We start from the raw sequence: 20553 nt of genomic DNA, 5'->3' as shown, positions 1-20553 counted from the left end.
AAGTGGTAGGTGAGTTTCTATATTATATGGCTTAATTCACCAGAGTGGAGAAACATCTAGAGAGACAGTGGTCCAGTTCTCTCAGCCCAAACATGTGTAAAAGCCATAATTCATTTGTTTAGATACTTATGGTAAGGTAATTTACTTAAATCTTGACCTTAGGAGATAATTTGAATTTCTCTAAGGTCAGTATACTGACTCCTACCAGAGGACACAGCTGGGAAACTGGAGAGGGTGTATGATCTGGAATCTGAACATGGGCTCAAGTCCCGACTCTAGGGTGTGTCCTTTGGCAAGTCACTTAATTCTTTTGAGTCCTCATTCTTTACTTGTTATATGGGAATAAAAATAAGGCCTGTTATTTATTTCTTTATTCACTCAAGACAGATTGATTGAGTATACTCTACACTATATATTAGGCACTGGATTTGTTGGGGCCGGGATTACTGAAGACAGAATTGAGATATGTGTGAAAACCTGCAAAATGCAAAGCACTGTCAAGTGCCAGTTAACAGTTACTATAAAGATGGTTGTGGTACTATGTCCCAGTCTTAGAAATAAACATATTTAACCTTAGACCTAGCATCTTCCTCCTGAAACTGCAATTGGTTGTGGTTTATTTAATCCTTTGTAAATGATTTTTCCTTAAATTCTTACCAGTGATACAGAGATGATTATTTGACTTATAATTCAAATATGATTTGCTTGGGAAAAACAGTATCCAGAACTTGTCTTAATAATACATAGTTTTTTAAAACTCCACGAAAGTAGGAATATGAACTGTAGGCACATTTAAAGCAAGCCAGGTATAGTCTTTTAACTTTAAAAGGATGACTCTGTGGCAAGTGATTGCACAAGGTATAATGAGTTCAACAAGCTCATTCTTGTGTGATTTCTAAAGCCAAATTCATATTTGAATAGTGAAAGGTATCCTTTCCGGTAAACTGAATTTGCTGGGTGGACATGATGCAAATGACAACCTATCTTGACTTAAACAGGTTTTTAAGGTACAGAAAATATAAGCAATTGAAATTCCTGGTAGAAAGTTGCAATACTTCAGGAAAACATATTTATAAATTATTTATAATAATTTGGGGCAAGTGAAAAATTAATGGAAGTTCCTATAGTCACAAAAAGTAATAGCAATAATTACATATTTTGGCCTTAAAAGTGGTACTTTAATAATCGTAAGTAGATTAATAGTAAGAAAAATGTGAATGTTGTATTAAACTAAAAGCTTTCTATTCATTAGATGTACCAAACATAAATATTTTAAATATTTTAATTTTATCTTAATGGAGATGACATTATTATTATTATTATTATTATTATTATCATTATCATTATCATTCTTTTAGTGCTTTACTGGTTCTCTCTAGAGCCTAATCATTGGGGCACATAGTTAAGAACTGTAGTTCCTAGAACTCGGTAGCCTATTCCATTTACTCAGAAAAGTAATAAATGGCAGAATGACATAAATGTAAATCTTATGCTCTTAAAAACAATTATTTTTTTCAGAACTTGAAATAGTAAAACTAAGTAGCAAAAACCAAAATGGAATATTAAACCTTTATTTTTACACACATTTAATTGTTCTCTCCTGCCCATAAATTACAAAATGTCTTGATTTGCAGTGGAACCCAATCTGTACTGAAAAGTAGTGTAACTGACTGCAGCTTCAGGGATATTTCTTTTACGAACAGTTTAAGATGTTTCCTACTTTGGAAATATCAAAACTCCCCATTTTGGAATCATTTATAGGTCACTATCAACTTTGGAGCTGGGATAATTCTGTTCACACCAACGGGGCTTTTCCTGAATTCAGATTCTTTTTTGTTGTTTTCAGTACGTTTACAGACACGATTATGCCCACAGGTAACAGGAAACCAGTGTTTCAAAAGAAAATTTGATCACACTGCTAGATAACACAGGTATCCTAAACAAGTACACGAACGCCTCAAGGCTTCAAGCTGCTGCCAGAAAGACATACTTTTTTGATTGGTAAGAACTGACAGATGACGCTTCATGAAATATAAATGCAAGAAAGCCTCCGAGAGCTCAATAAAAACTTTCCACCCGTCATTCTAGGAGGATAAGAGCAAGATACTGTTAACAAGCGCAGGAAATGGCTTTCGGAGTTTCAGTATCAGTCTGTATCTTATTCAATGGTAGGTCATTTCTTTTTGCTGTGTTAATTTTGTGACATTGTAAAATATGAATAGGATTTGTTTTATCTGAATTAGTGAGGAGTTGGCTTTTAGCGGTTGTTCTTCATGACAAAGATCCAAGCAAGGAATTTGTGAATTAATTTAGTTTCTTATGTAATGTATGTTCCTCTTTTAACATATTTTGACACCTCTTTTTCTGAGATCTTTATATTGTTTGTTCTATACAACTGAAGAGTAGTTGATACATATGATATGATAATGTCCTTGTGATTGAATGAGTTTATAAAATGTATTTATTTCCTCTTAATAATTAATGTGTTTCTACTTTCTCTAACTATAATGTAGTGAGTGGAATTGATATGCATGAGAAACTATCAGGAAACTGCCCTTGTCAGGTTATGGATTTCAAATGTAAATGAATTAAAAATAGAACAGATGTGGGACTAGATAGAATAACTTTTGATCTGTTGCTGGTACGTAGAAGGAGGCTCACCTGCTAAAGATGCCTTCCCTTCCCGCCCCTTTCACACAGCTGTGACAGCATTGACTGAAGAGGCAGCCAGGACTGTAACACCCCCAATCACAACCCAGCAAAGTAACTGGACCGTTAACAAAACAGAAGGTATTTTCTTCACACTTTTGTATTTCAAGTGACTTTTTTTTTTAATGTTTGAGAGAAATTTGGATTGTGATAAAAGCAACACTGGAAATTTTTAAATATGTATTTTATTATTAGACAATCTTTTATCAGGATGCTGTTAAATGGAAGTGACAGGTAAATGTGTCAGCAAAGAATTGTCTTTTTAAAAGGAGGAAGTGAAGCAAATGAGAAAAAGTTGTTTTCAGTTACTGTCCTGGATGTGAAACATGCCACACTTTCTGCTTGATTCCTGCTGGATTCCCAATGACCCATGTGCTTCCAGAGGCAGTTTGTCCCTATTTTGGCATTCTTGATGAGTGACTTTATATTTTGATCTGTGATTGTGAGCTTTGCAGCCAAATAAATTATGGCTACCAGATGAAGCCTTAATCCACTTTCCCTCATCTTTGGAAAGATCTTTTTTCTTGTCTTTGGGGGCTTTTTTTGTTTTGCTTTAGTATATGCTATATCTCCCAACCACTTGTATCCAATTTTTGTTGTTGATAGTGATGATATATTTTATTATTGTTATTAAAATAGCTTCTGGCCACTGTTGAGCATCAGCATTTTTCCAAACTCTTTGAACTATTAGAGGTGAACTTGGGAAATTTGTTACCTGCCAAGACCTGTGTATCAGGTGGTTGTGATTCTCACACAAATCACATACCACCCCCTGATGTGAAGATGGGCTTTGTGACTTAGGACCAAAGAAACACCATATCTTGCTCTCAGAGCCAGGCAAGTAAAAGAATATCAAGTTAAATATTTTGTTTCTGAATATGGAAGATAGTAATATTTAAGTATTCTTCATTTCACCAATAATTTTAAATTTAAAAAATTTGCTTAAAATATTGTGCTCATTTGAGTTTTTGAATATATATCAATTTGAAAAATAAAATTAGTGTGGCTTTTAGAATAACTTTTAGCCAAATTCTTCATGTCTTTTGAGCCTTTAAACAAAGAGAAAACATCTTTGTTGAGAGATAATACTGTAGAGAATTGAAGAAGCACAGTTTCCTCTAAGTGACATAACAGTGTGTCCATCACCACCTTTTTTCTTCCCTAGTAGTGAACTGCAAGTCAAATCCTCCAAGTTACAGGTAATAATTATGGACAAAAGGGATTGAATATATCACTTCAGTAGTTTTTCTTTGCTTTCTTGATGGGTGAATTTTAGTTCCCTACTTTTCATTTAATTTAAAAATCTGAATCCAGTATCTCAGGAAAGTTTCATGAAGTTATAACTAATATTCTTCTCCTTAGAGGAAAGATGAGTCTCTAGTATATTCTTTCTTTGGAAATGTCTTCTTTCAATTCTCACATTTTCTAGTAAGTCCTGGTTCAGGCTTGGTTAATTGAACTTATTTAATCTTGAAGTAGGAAGAACCTACCACAGTTTATAATGAGAAATTCCCACTGCCTTAGAATTAATGATCAAGATGAGAAATTAGATTTACTATACCACATTTAAAATGAATATGAATTTTAAGGTAATGTTGTGTGTTCTCAACCAAAATGAAGTTATATAACAGTATCTTGTTGGTGACTTAGTACCTAAAGATTTAGTAATTTCAATATAAATAAGTATGCCTTTTTAGATCTTTTTCTCCTGAAAACAAATAAGTATGATTCTCTTAATCTACTTAGCAAGGTGAATATAATATAACATGATAACTAAGGTTGAGGAGATATGTTTATTCATAACAGTGACAAAAATAAAATGCCACTAATTCTTCTTGAGAAGAATTTAAGAATCAGTAATTAAAGTATACTAAAAAGGACTCATTTATGCTGTTTTGCCATTCCCACTGCATAAACCTCAAAGATAGTATAGGTATATGTCTTTAGTACATCAATGAATGAAGGATAAGCATCCTGAAATCTAAGTATTTTGCCACAGTACAGCTTCCCAAAGGGAAGTTTCCCATAAAGAGGCTTCTGGACACTTGACCACAAAGGTTTCGCCAAGTGTGGTCATTTGCATAGTGTTAAAAGCTAGAAATCAAAACACAGGTTTTCTAATTCCAATTCCATGGCTTTTCCCACAATCTCATGATGCCTCTTAACTGAGTAAATTTTCTAATTAACATCTGAAGTTACTGTCTTAGCTATGTTAAGCCTGAGCCATAAGTTGTTTCTGGCTTCATGTATAGGTCATAACAATACCTCTTCGGAAATCAGTTAGGGAAAACAATCCCTTTTCCATTAGCTACTTAAGGTAGTCTGCATTAGAAGAAGGGAGGATTCTCATCTCACTCTTCTCTGGAGAATGAACAGAAATCAAGTTCATTATCTCCCAACCATAAATCCAAATCTTCCTAAGTGCTTACTTCTCAGATGTAAAGGGGAGAATGAAAAAAATTGTATTATTTCTTTTGTTTCCAGGCATATATTTGGGAAGTCTTGCCCAGGATAGCATGCTAAGACTAGAATCAATGCTGCCACCTTTTGGCAAACTTGTATCTATATCTTATTACATAGTTTCCAAAGAATGGAATGATCATCAATCTACCTCCAGCCCCTAATTCATTAATATGTCTTAGATGATATTAACCCAACCTTTGTAAATATAACCTGTCAAAGGAATTAATCAATAGTTCAAATGACAGAGCACTCAAAGAATATTCCTAAAATTAAAGGTCTTTTTGTATATGTATTACAAATCTACTGTGGAAGTGTGAACCACCTCATCTGTTAATACTGTATCTCCTTTTTCTATCTGGCTACACAGAAGGACCCATAGCGTTGAGGTTCTCACATACTTGCTTGGAAGACCACCATAGTTACTGCATCAATGGTGTTTGTGCATTCCACCATGAGCTGGAGAAAGCCATCTGCAGGTAATTGCAAAGAACTTCCTAAGCCCTAGAGATGGGAGAAGGAGAAGGTATGCCTCCTTTCACATGGTGTTTAACATAGTACATTTCCACATGCCTCCATCTTATCTAGTAAAAAAAGGTACATGATCTGAATGTGATTCACCAGTTCTCTTTGTATTTGAATATCTAAGGGGTCTTTTTCTAACCTACCTAGTTCTCATTACTCAAAAATATGGTTCCTAGATTAGCAGCATCTGTATAACCTGGGAGCTTGTTGAAAATGTAGAAGCTCACACCGTACCTCAAAACTACTGAATCCAAATCAACTTTTAACAACACGCAAAGAAGTTTCCAAGTTTTTATGGATAGATTAAAGGATAAAATGAAACAGACTATGGCAAAAATACTTCAGGAATATAAAGTTCTAGATCAACTGAGATACCATTTTTATGATCATTGATTTGCTCAGCATCCTCCTATGAAAGAGTAGGTTAACAATTTTCTAGATCAACTCATGCAAGGGTCCTACCTTTCCCTCCTACCAATGAGGGAAGTTGCATTAATATGGGGTCTTAATCAAATGATTATTGTAAAATACATGGCTTCTTCAATACATTTAATAGATTGGCTTTCATTTGGTATTGGCCTCTTTAATTTAAATCACTTTTTGTTAAATTTTTTTCATTCTTCGAAATTTGTCATTTGTGTTTCTATCATGAGTTTTAAAATTATACATTATTTTCTTTTTTTAAAGGTGTTTTACTGGTTATACTGGAGAAAGGTGTGAGCACTTGACCTTAACTTCATATGCTGTGGATTCTTATGAAAAATACATTGCAATTGGGATTGGCGTTGGATTATTATTAAGTAGTTTTCTTGTTATTTTTTACTGCTACATAAGAAAGAGGTATGATAAAAAACAAATTATGAAGTCACTAGATACTCACTCATTTGAGAAATATTCACTGAGCCCCTACAATGTACCAGGCACTGACATATATAATATTTTAGTGAAAATATGGCTGTAAATCTGGCAAGTTTCTGCATATTTGTTTTGATGCCTTTTCTCATAAACCCAGACAAGAGGTAAAAATTTACCCACAGTTGCAATAGGATAGTTCCAATTTACTGTTTCCCTTCATCCCCAACTCTGTCTACCTACATCAAAGTTATAAATGTGTAGGACAGTTGGCCCACAAGGGTAAAAATTAATGTGTTTTGTACACAATTATATGAAGTGTCGAATACCATGTCTGGCACATCATAGAAACTCAGTAAACATTTGTTGAATGGACAAATCAAAACATGAGTATTAAATGAATGAAAATGTGTGATAAATGTGGGCCATTTTCTTCCCAGACATAGTTGAGGGTATATTCAGGAGATACTATCTACTGCTAAAAGCTAAACAAGATAAATTTGATCCATTAAGTAAAAATTACTCATGCATTAATTATTAATCATTATTTCTGGCTTTTCCACACTGGTAATTTTTCCTTTAATCCATGTATAGGGAAAAGTCAAGAAATAATGTGATATACGTTAAAGAAAAGGTATAAATACATTTCCCTTGCTGTACTCTATTAACCAAGTTGTCATTTTTAAAATGACCAAAAATTACTGTACAACATTAAAAAAAAAAGTTTGCTTAATAATTGCATCTTAGAGGGCTTCCCTGGTGGCGCAGTGGTTGGGGGTCCGCCTGCCGATGCAGGGGACACGTGTTCGTACCCCGGTCCGGGAAAATCCCACATGGCGCAGAGTGGCTGGGACCGTGAGCCATGGTCGCTGAGCCTGCGCTTCTGGAGCCTGTGCTCCACAACGGGAGAGGCCACAACAGTGAGAGGCCCGCGTACAGCAAAAAAAAAAAAAAAAAAAAAAAAAAAAAAAATGCATCTTAGAGAGAATAAAATCTGTTATATCAATTGTGGATCAATTGATATAAAATCTGTTATATCAGTTGCCTAAGAGACCAAGAAAGAAAATAAAAAAGGAAGTAAGACCTTTTAATATTAACAAGACAGCTGTCTGGGATCAGGTTCCCTAGAAGCTGAACCTAAGATAGAGATTCCTGACTGAGTGATGACTGGTCAAGGGAATGCTCAAAGGTGAAATCTGTAATGAAGTAGGGAAGCTAGAACAGAGGAAGAAGGTAAGCAAAGATGTAGTTTAGCTGAAGTTTATCCTCAGCCTGATTCCAAAGGGAGACCTAGAACATGACTGGCATCGCTGACCCATCCCAAGAAGGTGAGGGATCTTGGTTGTAGTACCCAGCATCATCAGGCATGGGTGTCAGAGTGCTCCTGGCAGGGTAAGGGGGAGGGGCTTGGAATCTCCTAGGAATCTTCAGGCAAAGTCCTCTCTTGGCTGAGGACAATCTTCTAGAAAAGGATGGTGCTGTGAGCCTTATTAACACCCACAACTGCTGGGGGATGGGTATACCAGTGGGTAAAGAGGATATGGGTGGGATACCAAGAGCAATTGCTACACCAGAGCATTTAAATAATCCTCAATAAGCTATACAAACAGCAGTCAAATTCATATGAAAACCAATACTCTGTTTTAGGTGTCTAAAACTGAAATCACCTTACAACGTCTGTTCCGGAGGAAGACCACTATGAGGCCTTTGTAAGAAATTTTCAAGAGTCGTTGGTGAAAATCAGTGGGCCCAAAACTGAAAATTTCAAGTGAAACAACAAAACTTTCTAAGCTGGCTAGAAAGTTGGGATCATGATGAAACAAGAGAATAAATTTCAACATTGGTCCTTAGACTTTGCCATTTTTAAAGTGCCAAGGGAGCCAAGGGAACAAAGTACAGTGTCAGAGGTCAAGTTCACAGTTCTACTCTGGGTTTGTTGCTGTTGTGTGATTATTGTTCTCACTGCAGAGAGACTAAGTTTTATGCTTCCGACTATGTCAGATGTGAATTTTCATGGGAATAATTATCAACCTTGCAGCCAGCCAAGGCAATGCCAAGCTTGGATTCTTCACTATGCTTGCTACCAGGATTCTGGACCACTGCTCTACGGAACAAATCCCAAACATGATGCTTTCATGGTGTCTAACAGAATGTGATGTCAGCTATTCAGATGAGATTAGTATTATGGCACCTCCAGTGAACCAAACTTATGATTGAAGTCTAAGCTAGAGAAAAGAAATGGAATGTCCAAGGCAAACATAATGATACCCAACTTGTGACAACACTGTGAAATATGGAATAAGCTAAAGAGTTTCTGATGACTGAAAGCTATCTGGATATTGAGCCCTGAGGAGGCAAAACGTTTTTGTTTCTGCATGGATTATAAAATTTTGTGTTGGACTCACTGGTCCCCGAATGCTTATGTTCATCACTTTCTCCTATTGTTAGTGGAATGACCTGGCAATGATCTATTTGGACTGAAATTCTAAAATTCTACTAACAAATAAAATTCTACAATTGGCTCTGAAATAGAAACTGAAGAACTTGACATAAGAAATTTTCACCAGCCAACAGCAGGTGGAAATTTTCTTTACCATTTCTGGGTACCGGAGAGAAGATTTGCACAGAGGGAGAGAAAACGGAATATTGGTAGAAATAACGATTTGAGAATTAGGGTCCTTCCTCTCTAATCATATTTCTTCCACCAAATTCGAATAGTCTTGTTCAGGTCCCTTAATTTCTTTGGGCTTTGATCAGTTTCTACAAGGTCCTTCTAGCTCTAAAATTTGATTGTGATAGAAGAGAGAAAACTTTCCACCTCTCAACTCCATCTCTGTCCCTGACCTCACCTCTCACCCCACTGGATATCATCTTAGATGTATATTTTATTATTTGGTTTGTAAGTAATAATTTAAGAATTTGTTTTTAAAGGAAGTAAAACATGAAATTAAAAATAATATCTACCATTTTTCTTTTAGATTCAATCTAAGACTATGGACTTTTTTTCTATTGTGGTGTAGATAAGCAAAATAATTTTGATCATGAGATGGGTTAAAAAAAGATCAAACATGAATATTCTTACAATGGTAACCTAGTAGCAAGCCTTTCTCTTATATCAAGTTGTGACTTTTCATTCACTTCTAAACAAAACTACATTCTGCTTTCCTTTGAATAGAAGGCATTTCACTTGCTTTGTTTTTCCTTCAGAAGGAATTTAATGCAGATGAATTGCATGTCAGCACTTTCTGCATGACCTCACAAAGTATGCAGAGGTTACATCATACCAAGGAGTGGGGAGATGAAGTTTCCTCCCAGTGACTCCAGTGACCGCACCTAGAAAGCTAGGCTTTTCCTGAGCATTTCAAAAAGGTGTTAAAAAGCTGGGTAGAGTCCAGGAACACTAAAGCTTAATTAAGGACTGCCTCCCGATGAAAGGAAGAGGAAGTAAGGGTAGAATCTGGGGAGGTGATAACCTAAAAAGTTATAAATATTTGCTGTCTATAAATATTTCTAAAATGCAAACATAATTGAATTGATATTAATCAACAAATTAAAATTCCCAGAATGCCAAACCAAAAAGTGAACCAAAACATAAAACCAATAGAAATTCAATTTTTTTCACCTGTGGAAGAGTATACGTTAACATTAGATAATCCACCCAGTGAGACTACATATATGGAAATTTATTTATCTATTTATTTTTATAAATTTATTTATTTATTTATTTATTTTTGCTGCCCACGGGCTTTCTCCAGTTGCGGCGAGCAGGGGCTACTCTTCACTGCGGTACACGGGCTTCTCATTGCAGTGGCTTCTCTTGTTGTGGAGCACAGGCTCTAGGCATGCAGGCTTCAGTAGTTGTGGCACGTGGGCTTTGTTGCTCCACGGCATGTGGGATCTTCCTGGGCCAGGGCTCGAACCGGTGTCCCCTGCATTGGCAGGTGGATTCTTAACCACTGCGCCACCAGGGAAGTCTCTATGTATATGGAAATTTAGAGTGTAGCTCATGAGAAACCATCTGTTTATGGTTCATCATACAAAAGAATCTTGTGATAAACTCCTAGAGTTCATTTACTGGGAAGGAATCCCTGGCATTCCTATGGCAATATTTACATATGTAAGCAGGCCTTAAGTAGGAAAATGCATAAGTATAAGATGTTCTGCAAATTTTTCACTTTCTATTTTTTCCTATATGCAATAAGACCCTGAAAAAAGCCTATCAGTGAAGCCCTGGCAACAGAACTACATTTTCAGCTATTAGGTGAGGTGGGTCATTTAGGAAAGAAATGAGAACATGTTTCTGGCATCTTTGACTAAATCAAACGGGCCAAGGGGTTCATCAATTTCTTTTATTTCTCATTTTGTCTCCTTCCTGTGTCTGCCCTTAAGTTCTTGAGAACACATTCTTAGGTCATCAATATTCATGAGTGAGTCATTAGTTAGCCTTTTGGAGCATAATGGCTGTGGGAGCAAACACTATAACTTCAGTCATGCTTGAGTGAGTAAATTTACAAAAAGGGAATTATAACTGCTTGTTATTGTATCTTCTTTCTCCAAATTACTTTTTTGTATAATTATGTTTTTATAATGTTGGAAAGTAGAAGAAATCATAACACATTCCATCTTTTAGTATTTCCTGTCACAATACAACCTTAATTTTGAAACATCTATTTTGATGACATCAAGAAGATTTCTATTCATTATATATAATTGAAAAAAATGTCTGAAGGAAATAACAAAGCAAACATGAGTAATTTAACCTTTTGATATTGAACATAGGATGATTCGCCACAGAGGACATGAGTAAACAATTTAACTTCTCTGTCTTACAAACTGTAACACATTCTGTGGTATGATATAAATATTGATATCCTACAACTCATACTCATGGGAAGGGTTACCAGAATCTGTTGCAAAATACCACTCTTTCTGGCTTACATCATGACTTCATGACAGCAGGATATTAGCAGTTGCCAAGATGAGCTGGAAGTGTTGAAATTTAATTTGTGAGCCTGGCACTGCTAATCTGCATGAGTCCACATTTCTGTCCAACCTTTGGCACAGCTCTAGTCAGTAGCATATTCAGAAGCATATCTTCCAAATTCAGCTCCAAATTCTATGAGATGTTCAATGAATGCACAACTCAGAGTACAAGGGCCTAAGTAGTTAATATCCTAAGAATTCAAAGGCTAGACTCCTTGAGAATACCCACATGGATAAATGTGTCCCATCTGGACATTTCACTCCTCTGCCAAAACTAAACATTAGGGCTGTTATAGATTGTGGACAACACCCACAGCTTCCAGAGAAGCATCTCCTAAAGATTAGGAATGTGATGATACGGTAACAAGAAGAATTGAATTGTTTAATCGGGTCTTATCTCTATACTTCATGGCCTTTTTTGGTAATTTTTATGTCTCAGATAATATTGGAGCATAAGTCACTTAGATTGAAATTACATTAAGACCATAGCCAAGCAGGTATCAAACTAGCAGTGTTAAGAGAATGTTAATTAGGCTTCCCATCTTTCCGGAAAAAAATGGTATATATAGATTTTTTTAAATTGTACAAAAATATTGATTCAATATTAAGTCCCTTCACAAAGCAAGTTGAAGTAAGTGTAATATAGCTATCATTTATAAGCACTTATAATATTTGAAAAGCATTGTTAGCTTTGTTTTAATTAATCCACACCTATATGTAATTGAGGCTTAGAGAAGGCAATTCACTTTTTCAAGGTCACATAGCCTTTAAGTGGCAGAGCCTAGACATGAACCAGCTAGATCTAATGCCAAAGTCCCTCATCTAAACTCTAGATGATAATGCTTCCCAATATTTTATGAGAAATACTAGTGTTGGGGGTTGGTTTCTTGATGAGCTTGGAGATATACCCAAGAGATTTGTATACAAATGAAAAAAAGTTCTTTTCTTTAAAATATATAAAATAATGACCTTTGTCATGGATCAACCACAAAAATTCCCTGCTGTCATCTGCAGATTATTAAAATATGCAGCATATCTTCCTTAGGGTGGGGCCAGAACAAACTTCAAGTGCCTGTTCACAGTTGAATGTACAGTCTGGGGAGAGACTTTAGACTGTAAATGAACCCTGGTTTATCCTCAGGACATAGAGAATGAGGTGGTCATTTGGGAACACTTGATCCCTGTTTGTGGGCAAGGGTTCGCTGGCACCAGTGTTATCCTAACTGGGACACTCTTGGTTCAGTTTGGTAATGAGATGAGGAGTGAGTGTTTTTCACCTCTATAGGAAAATCTCATCAACCTCCTTCCAACACATCACTCTCAATCCTACCCTACTGCCATATATACCTTAGAGAAAAACAGTCAATGGTAGTGGTCCAGCTTGGGGCAAAAACTGGAAGCAACATTAAAAAAAATCTGCAGTGGATGGACACTTCAAGGACCTGTGATCTAGTCTGGCTGTATGACTATCTAATTTGCTGGGGCCCTTTGGACAGGCTATCCTTGTCTGTTAAGTGAAGAAGTTATACTCTAGAGATGACCTCCACACTCCTTTCCTAGTCGAAAGTCATATGTTGAAAATGTGCAGCCTAAAAGGCAGATTCTGTCCACAGGCGTATTTCTTTTGGCTTTCATGATGTTTGTTTTAAATCAAGCCCATATTTAGAAATCAAGATGTTTTAGTATAAAAATCCAGCTTTTCTAGATTCTAGAAAAATAGGAGATATAGGGGATGTCCTAGAAAAATGGGAGATAGAGCTCTGACCCTGTATTCTTACATAGCTTTGATCAGAAGGAGTGCACCCTTGACACCCAGCCTGCTTCTGTCACTATGCTTCCCATTCAGGGTTCCTATAGACCTTAAAGTCTGCTTCCATGGTTCTTTGATTGGATTAATTTTAAGATCCTGCCTCATCTAAATTCCTCTGAGTCTAGTCATCAGAGTACCTGCAGAGGGCCTTGTTGTACTGAAAACCACTCAAGCCATAAAAGAATCTCAGATTCTTTAGGAGAACCCACACTCACCTGGAAGCTGGCAGGGGCAGCATCCAATGACTCAGACTCTCTGCCCTGCCCATGACCTCAGTCACTCTCTGCTACAATCTTTGTCAGATTTGTTTTCTCAGTGTTCAATCCTGCTTATGTTAACTCCCTGCTCAAAAACAAACCTGACTCCCCATTGCACACAATGTTTAACAAAGTCTCCCCTCCCAGTAGTGTGAGGCCTTCCACAGGGAGGCTCTGGTGGTCTCTCTTTCTCATGTACCCTCCAAGGGCTCCCTACTCAGACCATCAGCTGCAGCCACCTGCTGCCCTCTGCTCTCTGAACAGACCTCACAGTTCCTATCTCTGTGTTAGGGTCTCTGCTTTTCCCTCCACATGTATTACCCTCCTCCATCTCTGTCTGCCAAGATCCTATGCAATTTTTTTCAAATCCTGCCTTCTCCTTGAAGAATTATGTTATTTACAAATATCATCTCTCCTTTCCTTTGAACTCCTTGATTATTATTTTCTTTAACCTCTCAAATAGTGCTTACATTCTGCCTTGTGTTATAATGATTTTTGTTCTTGGCTAATTTCCAGTGGTGGTAATAATAATAATAATAGACTTCATTCATTAAGTTCATACCATAGACTGGGCACAGTGCTAAGTTATTTCTATACAGCATCTCTTTCAGTCCTCAAAGACAGCCTGGAGGAAGGTTTTATTGGGAACTGTGATGAATAGCAGTTAAAAATAACAGTCTTTGGAGTTGAAAAGTCTGTGGCCTAAATCCCAGCTCCACCCCCTACCAGCTGTGCTGCCTTGACCAAGTTTGTTAACTTTTCTAAGCCTGAGTTTTGTCATTTGTAGAAAAAGGATAATATTTATCTGCTAGAGCTGTTTGGAGGGTAATAGTGAGTGTTCAATGAATATTAGCTATTTTATGATTGTCTTCCATTTTTCAGATCAGGAAACTGAAATTTAGAAAGTTTAAGTAACTTGTTCAGTGATATGCAGCTAGTAGATGGTGGAACCTGGATTTTACAACAAGGCTGTCCAGTTCTGAGGCCTACTTCACTTAGCACAGTACTTTGACCATGGCTTCACTTGGCTAATGTTGTCTAAAGCAGGATCTGAAATCTCAGAGGGCTGGGTTTTGAGTCTCAACTGTTTGTTAACTATGTGATGGAGAATAAATTATTTAATCCCTCTAAATCTCAGTTGCCTCCCTTATAAAATGGGGATAATAATTACACCTAACCCATATGGTCATTTTAGGATTAAGTTAAATTTGATAGCTAAGTATGTAAAATATTTAGAACACAGTACTCATTCAATAAATTTTACTTACAATTATTAAACATGTGAAACTCCTGTTGAAATTCTTATCGATACTTAATATGGTCAGTTTTCTTTTTTATAACATGACATATGCCTTCCTAAAAAAGTTATCACACTGCAAATTTAAGCAATATAAACCGCAAGTCTTATGGGATAACTAACGCTAAGGGTATAATACTAAAAAATTTTGTCAGTGATGCATTAAAAAAAAAGAAACACTAAAGAAAATCATCAAGCCACAAGGGAAGAGACAAAGAGAAGAAGGAATAGAGAAAAACTATAAAACAGAAAGCAATTAACAAAATGGCAATAAGAACATACCTATTAATGATCACTTTAAATATAAATGTACTAAATTCTCCAATCAAAAAACTTAGAGTGGCTGAATGTATAAAAAAACAAGACCTATCTATATGCTGCCTACAAGATCTAAACACACACAGACTTAAAGTTAAGGGATGAAAAAAGATATTCCATGCAAATTAAAACAAAAAGAGAGCTGGGGGCAGCAATCTCATATATGATAAAATAAAGTTAAAAAAGAAAAACCTGCAGCAAAAGACAAAGAAGGGCATTACGTAATCGTAAAGGGAGCAATCCAAGAAGAGGATGTAACATTTGTAAATAATTATGCATCCAACATAGGAGCATGTAAATATATAAAGCAAATATTAACAGATATAAAGGAAAAATCAACAGTAATGCAATTATAGTAAGGACTTTAACACCCCACTTACATCAAAGGATAGATAAACCAGACAAAAAAATCCATGAGGAAACATTGGCCTTAAATGACACATTAGACCAGACGAGCTTAATAGATGCATACAGAACACTGCATCCCCAAACTGCAGAATACTTTCTTTTCAAGTGCACATGGAACATTCTCCAGGATAGATCACAAGTTAGGCCACAAAATAAATCTCAATAAATTTAAGAAGATTAATATCATATCAAGCTTCTTTTCCAACCAAAATATTATGAAACTAGAAATTACAAGAAAAACTGGAAAAAACACAAACACATGGAGATTAAACCACATGCTACTAAACAATGAATGGGTCAACAAAGAAACCAAATAAGAAACTTAAAAACTACTTTGAGATAAATGAAAATGGAAATACAACTTTGCAAAATCTACAGGATGCAGCAAAAGCAATTATAAGAGGCAATATCAGAGCAATACAGGTTTACTCAAGAAACAAGAAAAATTTCAAACAAGCAATCTAACTTTACACCTAAAGGTACTAGAAAATGAAGAACAAGCAAAGCCCAAACTTAGCATAAGGAATGGAATAATAAAGATCAAAGTGAAGATAATAGAGACAAAAAAGAACAACAGAAAGGATCAATGAAATTAAGGGCTAGTTTTTTGAAAAAATAAACAAAATTGGTAAACCTTTAGCCAGACTCATCAAGAAAAAAAAAGAGCCAAAACAAATAAAATCAGAAATGAAAGAGAAGTTACAACTTATACCACAAAAATATAAACAATCACAAGAGACTACTACAAACAACTATACAACAACAAATTGGACAGGCTAGAAGAAACGAATAAATTCCTAGAAACATACAGTTTTCAAAGATTAAATCAGGAAGAAATAGAAAATATGAACAGATGATTAGTAGTAATGATACTGAATCAGTAATCAAAACCTCCCAACAAAAGTCTAGGATCAGATGGATTCACAGGAAAATTCTACCAAACATTTGAAGAAAAGTTAATACCTACCCTTCAACAACTATTCCAAAAAATTGTAGAGGAGGGAGTGCTTTCAAACTCATTCTATGAGGCCAGAATTACCCTGATACAAAAATCAGACAAAGACACACAAAAAAGAAGAAAGAAAGAAAGAAAGATGAAAGAAAGAAAGAAAGAAAGGAAGGAAGGAAGGAAGGAAGGAAGGAAGGAAGGAAGGAAAGAAGGAAGGAAGGAAGGAAAGAAAGAAAGAAAGAAAGAAAGAAGAAAAGAAAAAGAAAAAGAGAAAGAAAGAACATTACAGGCTGGTGGGGTGGCGGTGGTGGGATGAATTGGGAGATTGGGATTGACATATATACACTAATATATATAAAATAGATAACTAATAAGAACCTGCTGTATAAAAAATAAGTAAATAAAATTCAAAAGAAAAATTACAGGCCAATATCCCTGGTGAACATAGATGCAAAAACCCTCAACAAAATATGAGCAAACCAAATTCAACAATATATAAAAAGGATCATACACCATGATCAAGTGGAATTTATTCCAGGGATGAAAGGATGATTCAATATCTGCATATCAGTTTTTGTGAAACACCACATTAACAAAACAAAGGATAAAAATCATATGATCATGTCCATAGATGCAGAAAAAGCATTTGATGAAAGTCAACATCAAGATGTGATAAAAACTCTCAACAAAGTTGGTATAGAGGGAACACAACTAAACATAATAAAGGCTGTATATGACAAGCCCACAACTAACATCATACTCAATGGTGAAATGCTGAAAACTTTTCCTCTGAGATCAGGAACAAGACAAGGATGCCCACTCTCACCACTTTTATTCACATGGTACTGGATGTCCTAGCCATAACAATCAGACAAGAAAAAGAAATAAATCCATCTGAAATGGAAGGGAAGAAGTAAAACTGTCACTATTTGCAGATGGCATGATATTCTATATAGAAAACCTAAAAACTCCACCAGAAAACAATTAAAACTAATAAATGAATTCATTAAAGTTGTAGGATACAAAATTAATATGAAGAAATCTGTTGCATTTCTATACACTAATAACAAACTATCAGAAAGAGAAATTAGGAAAACAATCTTACTTGCAATTGCCTCAAGAAGAACAAAATACCTAGGAAGAAATTTAACCAAGGAGTTGAAAGACTTGTACTCTGAAAACTATAAGACACTAATGAAAAAAAATTGAATAAGATACAAACAAATGGAAAGATATTATTTGCTCATTGGTTGGAAGAATTATTGTTAAAATGTCCATACTACCCAAAGCAATTTACAGGTTCAATGCAATCCCTATCAAAATACCCATGGCATTTTTCACAGAACTAGAACAAATAATCCTAAAATTTGTATGAACCACAAAAGACCCCAAATAGCCAAAGCATTCTTGAGAAAGAAGAACAAGACTTGAAGCATCACATTCTCTGGTTTCAAACTATACTACAAAGCTATAGTGATCAAAATAGTATAGTACTGGCACAAAAACAGACACATAGATCAGTGGAACAGAATAGAGCACCCAGAAATAAACCCACATTTATGTGGTCAGTTAATCTATGACAAAGGAAGCAAGAGTACACTATGGGGAAAAGACAGTCTCTTCAATAAATGGTGTTGAGAAAACTAGACCGTTACCTGAAAAAGAATGAAATGATTTTTCTTACACCATAAACAAAAATAAACTAAAAATGGATTAAATGCTTTAATGTAAGACCTAAAATCATAAAACTCCTAGAAGAAAATATAGGCACTCTTTGACATCAATCTTGGCAGTATTTTTTTTTTTTTTTGGATCTGTCTCTTCAGGCAAAGCAACAAAAGAAAAAATAAACAAATGGGACTACATCAAACTAAAAGCCTTTTGAACAGGGAAGGAAACCATTAACAAAATGAAAAGGTAATCTACTGAATGGGAGAAGATACTTGCAAATGATATGTCTGATAAGGGGTTGATATCCAACATATATAAAGAACACATACAGCTCAATAGCAAAAAAAAAAAAAAAAAAGAATTAGATTAAAAATGGGCAGAGGATCTAAATAGGCATTTTTCCAAAGAAGACACACAGATGGCCAAACAGGCACATGAAAAGATGCTCAACATCATTAATCTTCAGGGAAAAGCAAATCAAAACCACAATGATATATCACCTCACACCTGTCAGAATAGCTACCATCAAAAAGAAAACAAATAACAAGTGTTGGTGAGGAAGTGGAGAAAAGGGTACCCTTGTGCACTGTTGGTGGGAATGTAAATTGGTGCAGCCACTATTGAAAACAGTATAGAGGTTCCTCAAAATTTTACAGTAGAATTACAATATGATCCAGAAATTCCACTTCTGGGTATTTATCCAAAGAAAATGAAAACACTAATTGGAAATCATATATGAACTCTGATGTTCACTGCAGCATTATGTACAAGAGCCAAGATATGGAAGTAACCTAAGTGATCATGGATAGATGAATGGATAAAGAAGATGTGGTATATATATATATGTACAGTGGAATATTACTCAGCCATAAATAAGAATGAAATTTTGCCATCTGTGACAACATGAATGGACATGGAGGGTATTATGCTAAGTGAAATAAGTCAGATAGAGAAAGACAAATACCATATGATTTCACTTTTATGTGGAATCTTAAAAACAAAACAAATCAACAAACATAACAAAACAGAAACAGACTCATAGATACAGAGAACAAATGAGTGGTTGTCAGAGGGGAGGTGGGTGGGGGAATGGGCATTGTGGGGGGAAGGGAACTAAGAGGTACAAACCTCCAGTTACAAGATAAATGTCACAGGGATGTAATGTGCATAGGGAATATAGTTAATAATATTGTAATTACTTTTTATGGTGACAAATGGTAAGTAGACTTATCACAGTGATCATTTCATAATGTACAAAAATATCAAATCACTGTGTTGCACACCTGAAGCCAATATAATACTGTAAGTTAATTATACTTCAATAAAAACAGTAGCATAGTCTTATTGTACATTTTAAATGATTAAAAATACACAAAGAAATAATATGTAAATTGTTCAGTATGTAGGGTACTTTATCTCAAAAAACACCTGAAGTTTGCTTGTGAAATGATAGGGGAAGGATTGTAGAAACTGATAGAAAGTTGTAACAGCAGATGCTCTTAACACCAACCTGAACCAATGTAGTTGGCATACATTTGCGATTTGGGCATGTGTGTGTGTTTGGTGTAGTCTACTAAGCTCAGCTCAACAGCTTTGTGCATTCATCTAGTGCTTCTCTCAAGTGAAATCATGTGTAAGCAAACACAGAATTCCTATTACTCTCAAACTGTTCCTTTATGTTGGAATAAACGCACATTTTCAAAACAAGCATTCAAATAAAACTGACTGTGTCTTGAAATGATCATAACCCTTGAATCTCAAACTAAACTTTAATTATTATTATTAGGCACTTGAAGTATTCTGATTATATCAGACACTCAAGACCTTGAGGGCTGGGGGTTATGACGACCCTTATTTCTCAGTCTAAATTTTATCAGGGGTGTCAAGGACATATTTCCAAGGACCCATGATACTGGGTTTTTGAGTTCTCTCAGGCAGACTTGTTATTATCGTGTTTGTTCTTTTCTTTATCAAACTATAAATGGACAGAAAACCTCATGATTATATTTTCCTTCTTAAATCATAATCACTCTAAGATGGATTTCTTCCAAATATTATTGACTTACCATCCTAATGTGAAGAGTCCCAATTCTTCTTTCTTTCATCATGATTTATTTCCCTCCTCTTATTTTTACCCTCTGAGGGTCAAAAGTCTTTAAGTGGTGCAGCAGAAAAAAAGTTTGGCTTCCTTCAGCAGTCTATATTAGGCAATAAATTATGCCAAACTGCAGACCTTTGAACAGCAAGAACTTACTTAGGAATTAACAAAGCATTTAATAGAAAAAATGGGCCATTAAGCAAAAAGAAGTCAGTA

The 20553-nt window shown here is 35.4% G+C and overlaps 1 protein-coding gene across 1 annotated transcript; it reads left to right on the top strand.

The window, feature by feature from the left end:
- Positions 1-2125: 2125 nt before the first annotated feature.
- Positions 2126-8248, top strand: EPGN (epithelial mitogen; the record flags this gene model as incomplete). The annotated part of the gene is made up of 5 exons (XM_082603790.1): positions 2126-2168; positions 2701-2790; positions 5540-5648; positions 6382-6534; positions 8194-8248. The coding sequence occupies 5 exons, from the start codon at positions 2126-2128 to the stop codon at positions 8246-8248; spliced, it is 450 nt and encodes a 149-aa protein (XP_082459916.1).
- Positions 8249-20553: the final 12305 nt, after the last annotated feature.

The sequence above is a fragment of the Mesoplodon mirus genome (assembly GCF_964341445.2).
Source record: "Mesoplodon mirus genome assembly, chromosome: 2".
Lineage (NCBI taxonomy): Eukaryota > Metazoa > Chordata > Mammalia > Artiodactyla > Ziphiidae > Mesoplodon > Mesoplodon mirus.
Note: the sequence above shows the minus strand (reverse complement) of the source record. Positions and strands in the feature narration are given on the sequence as shown.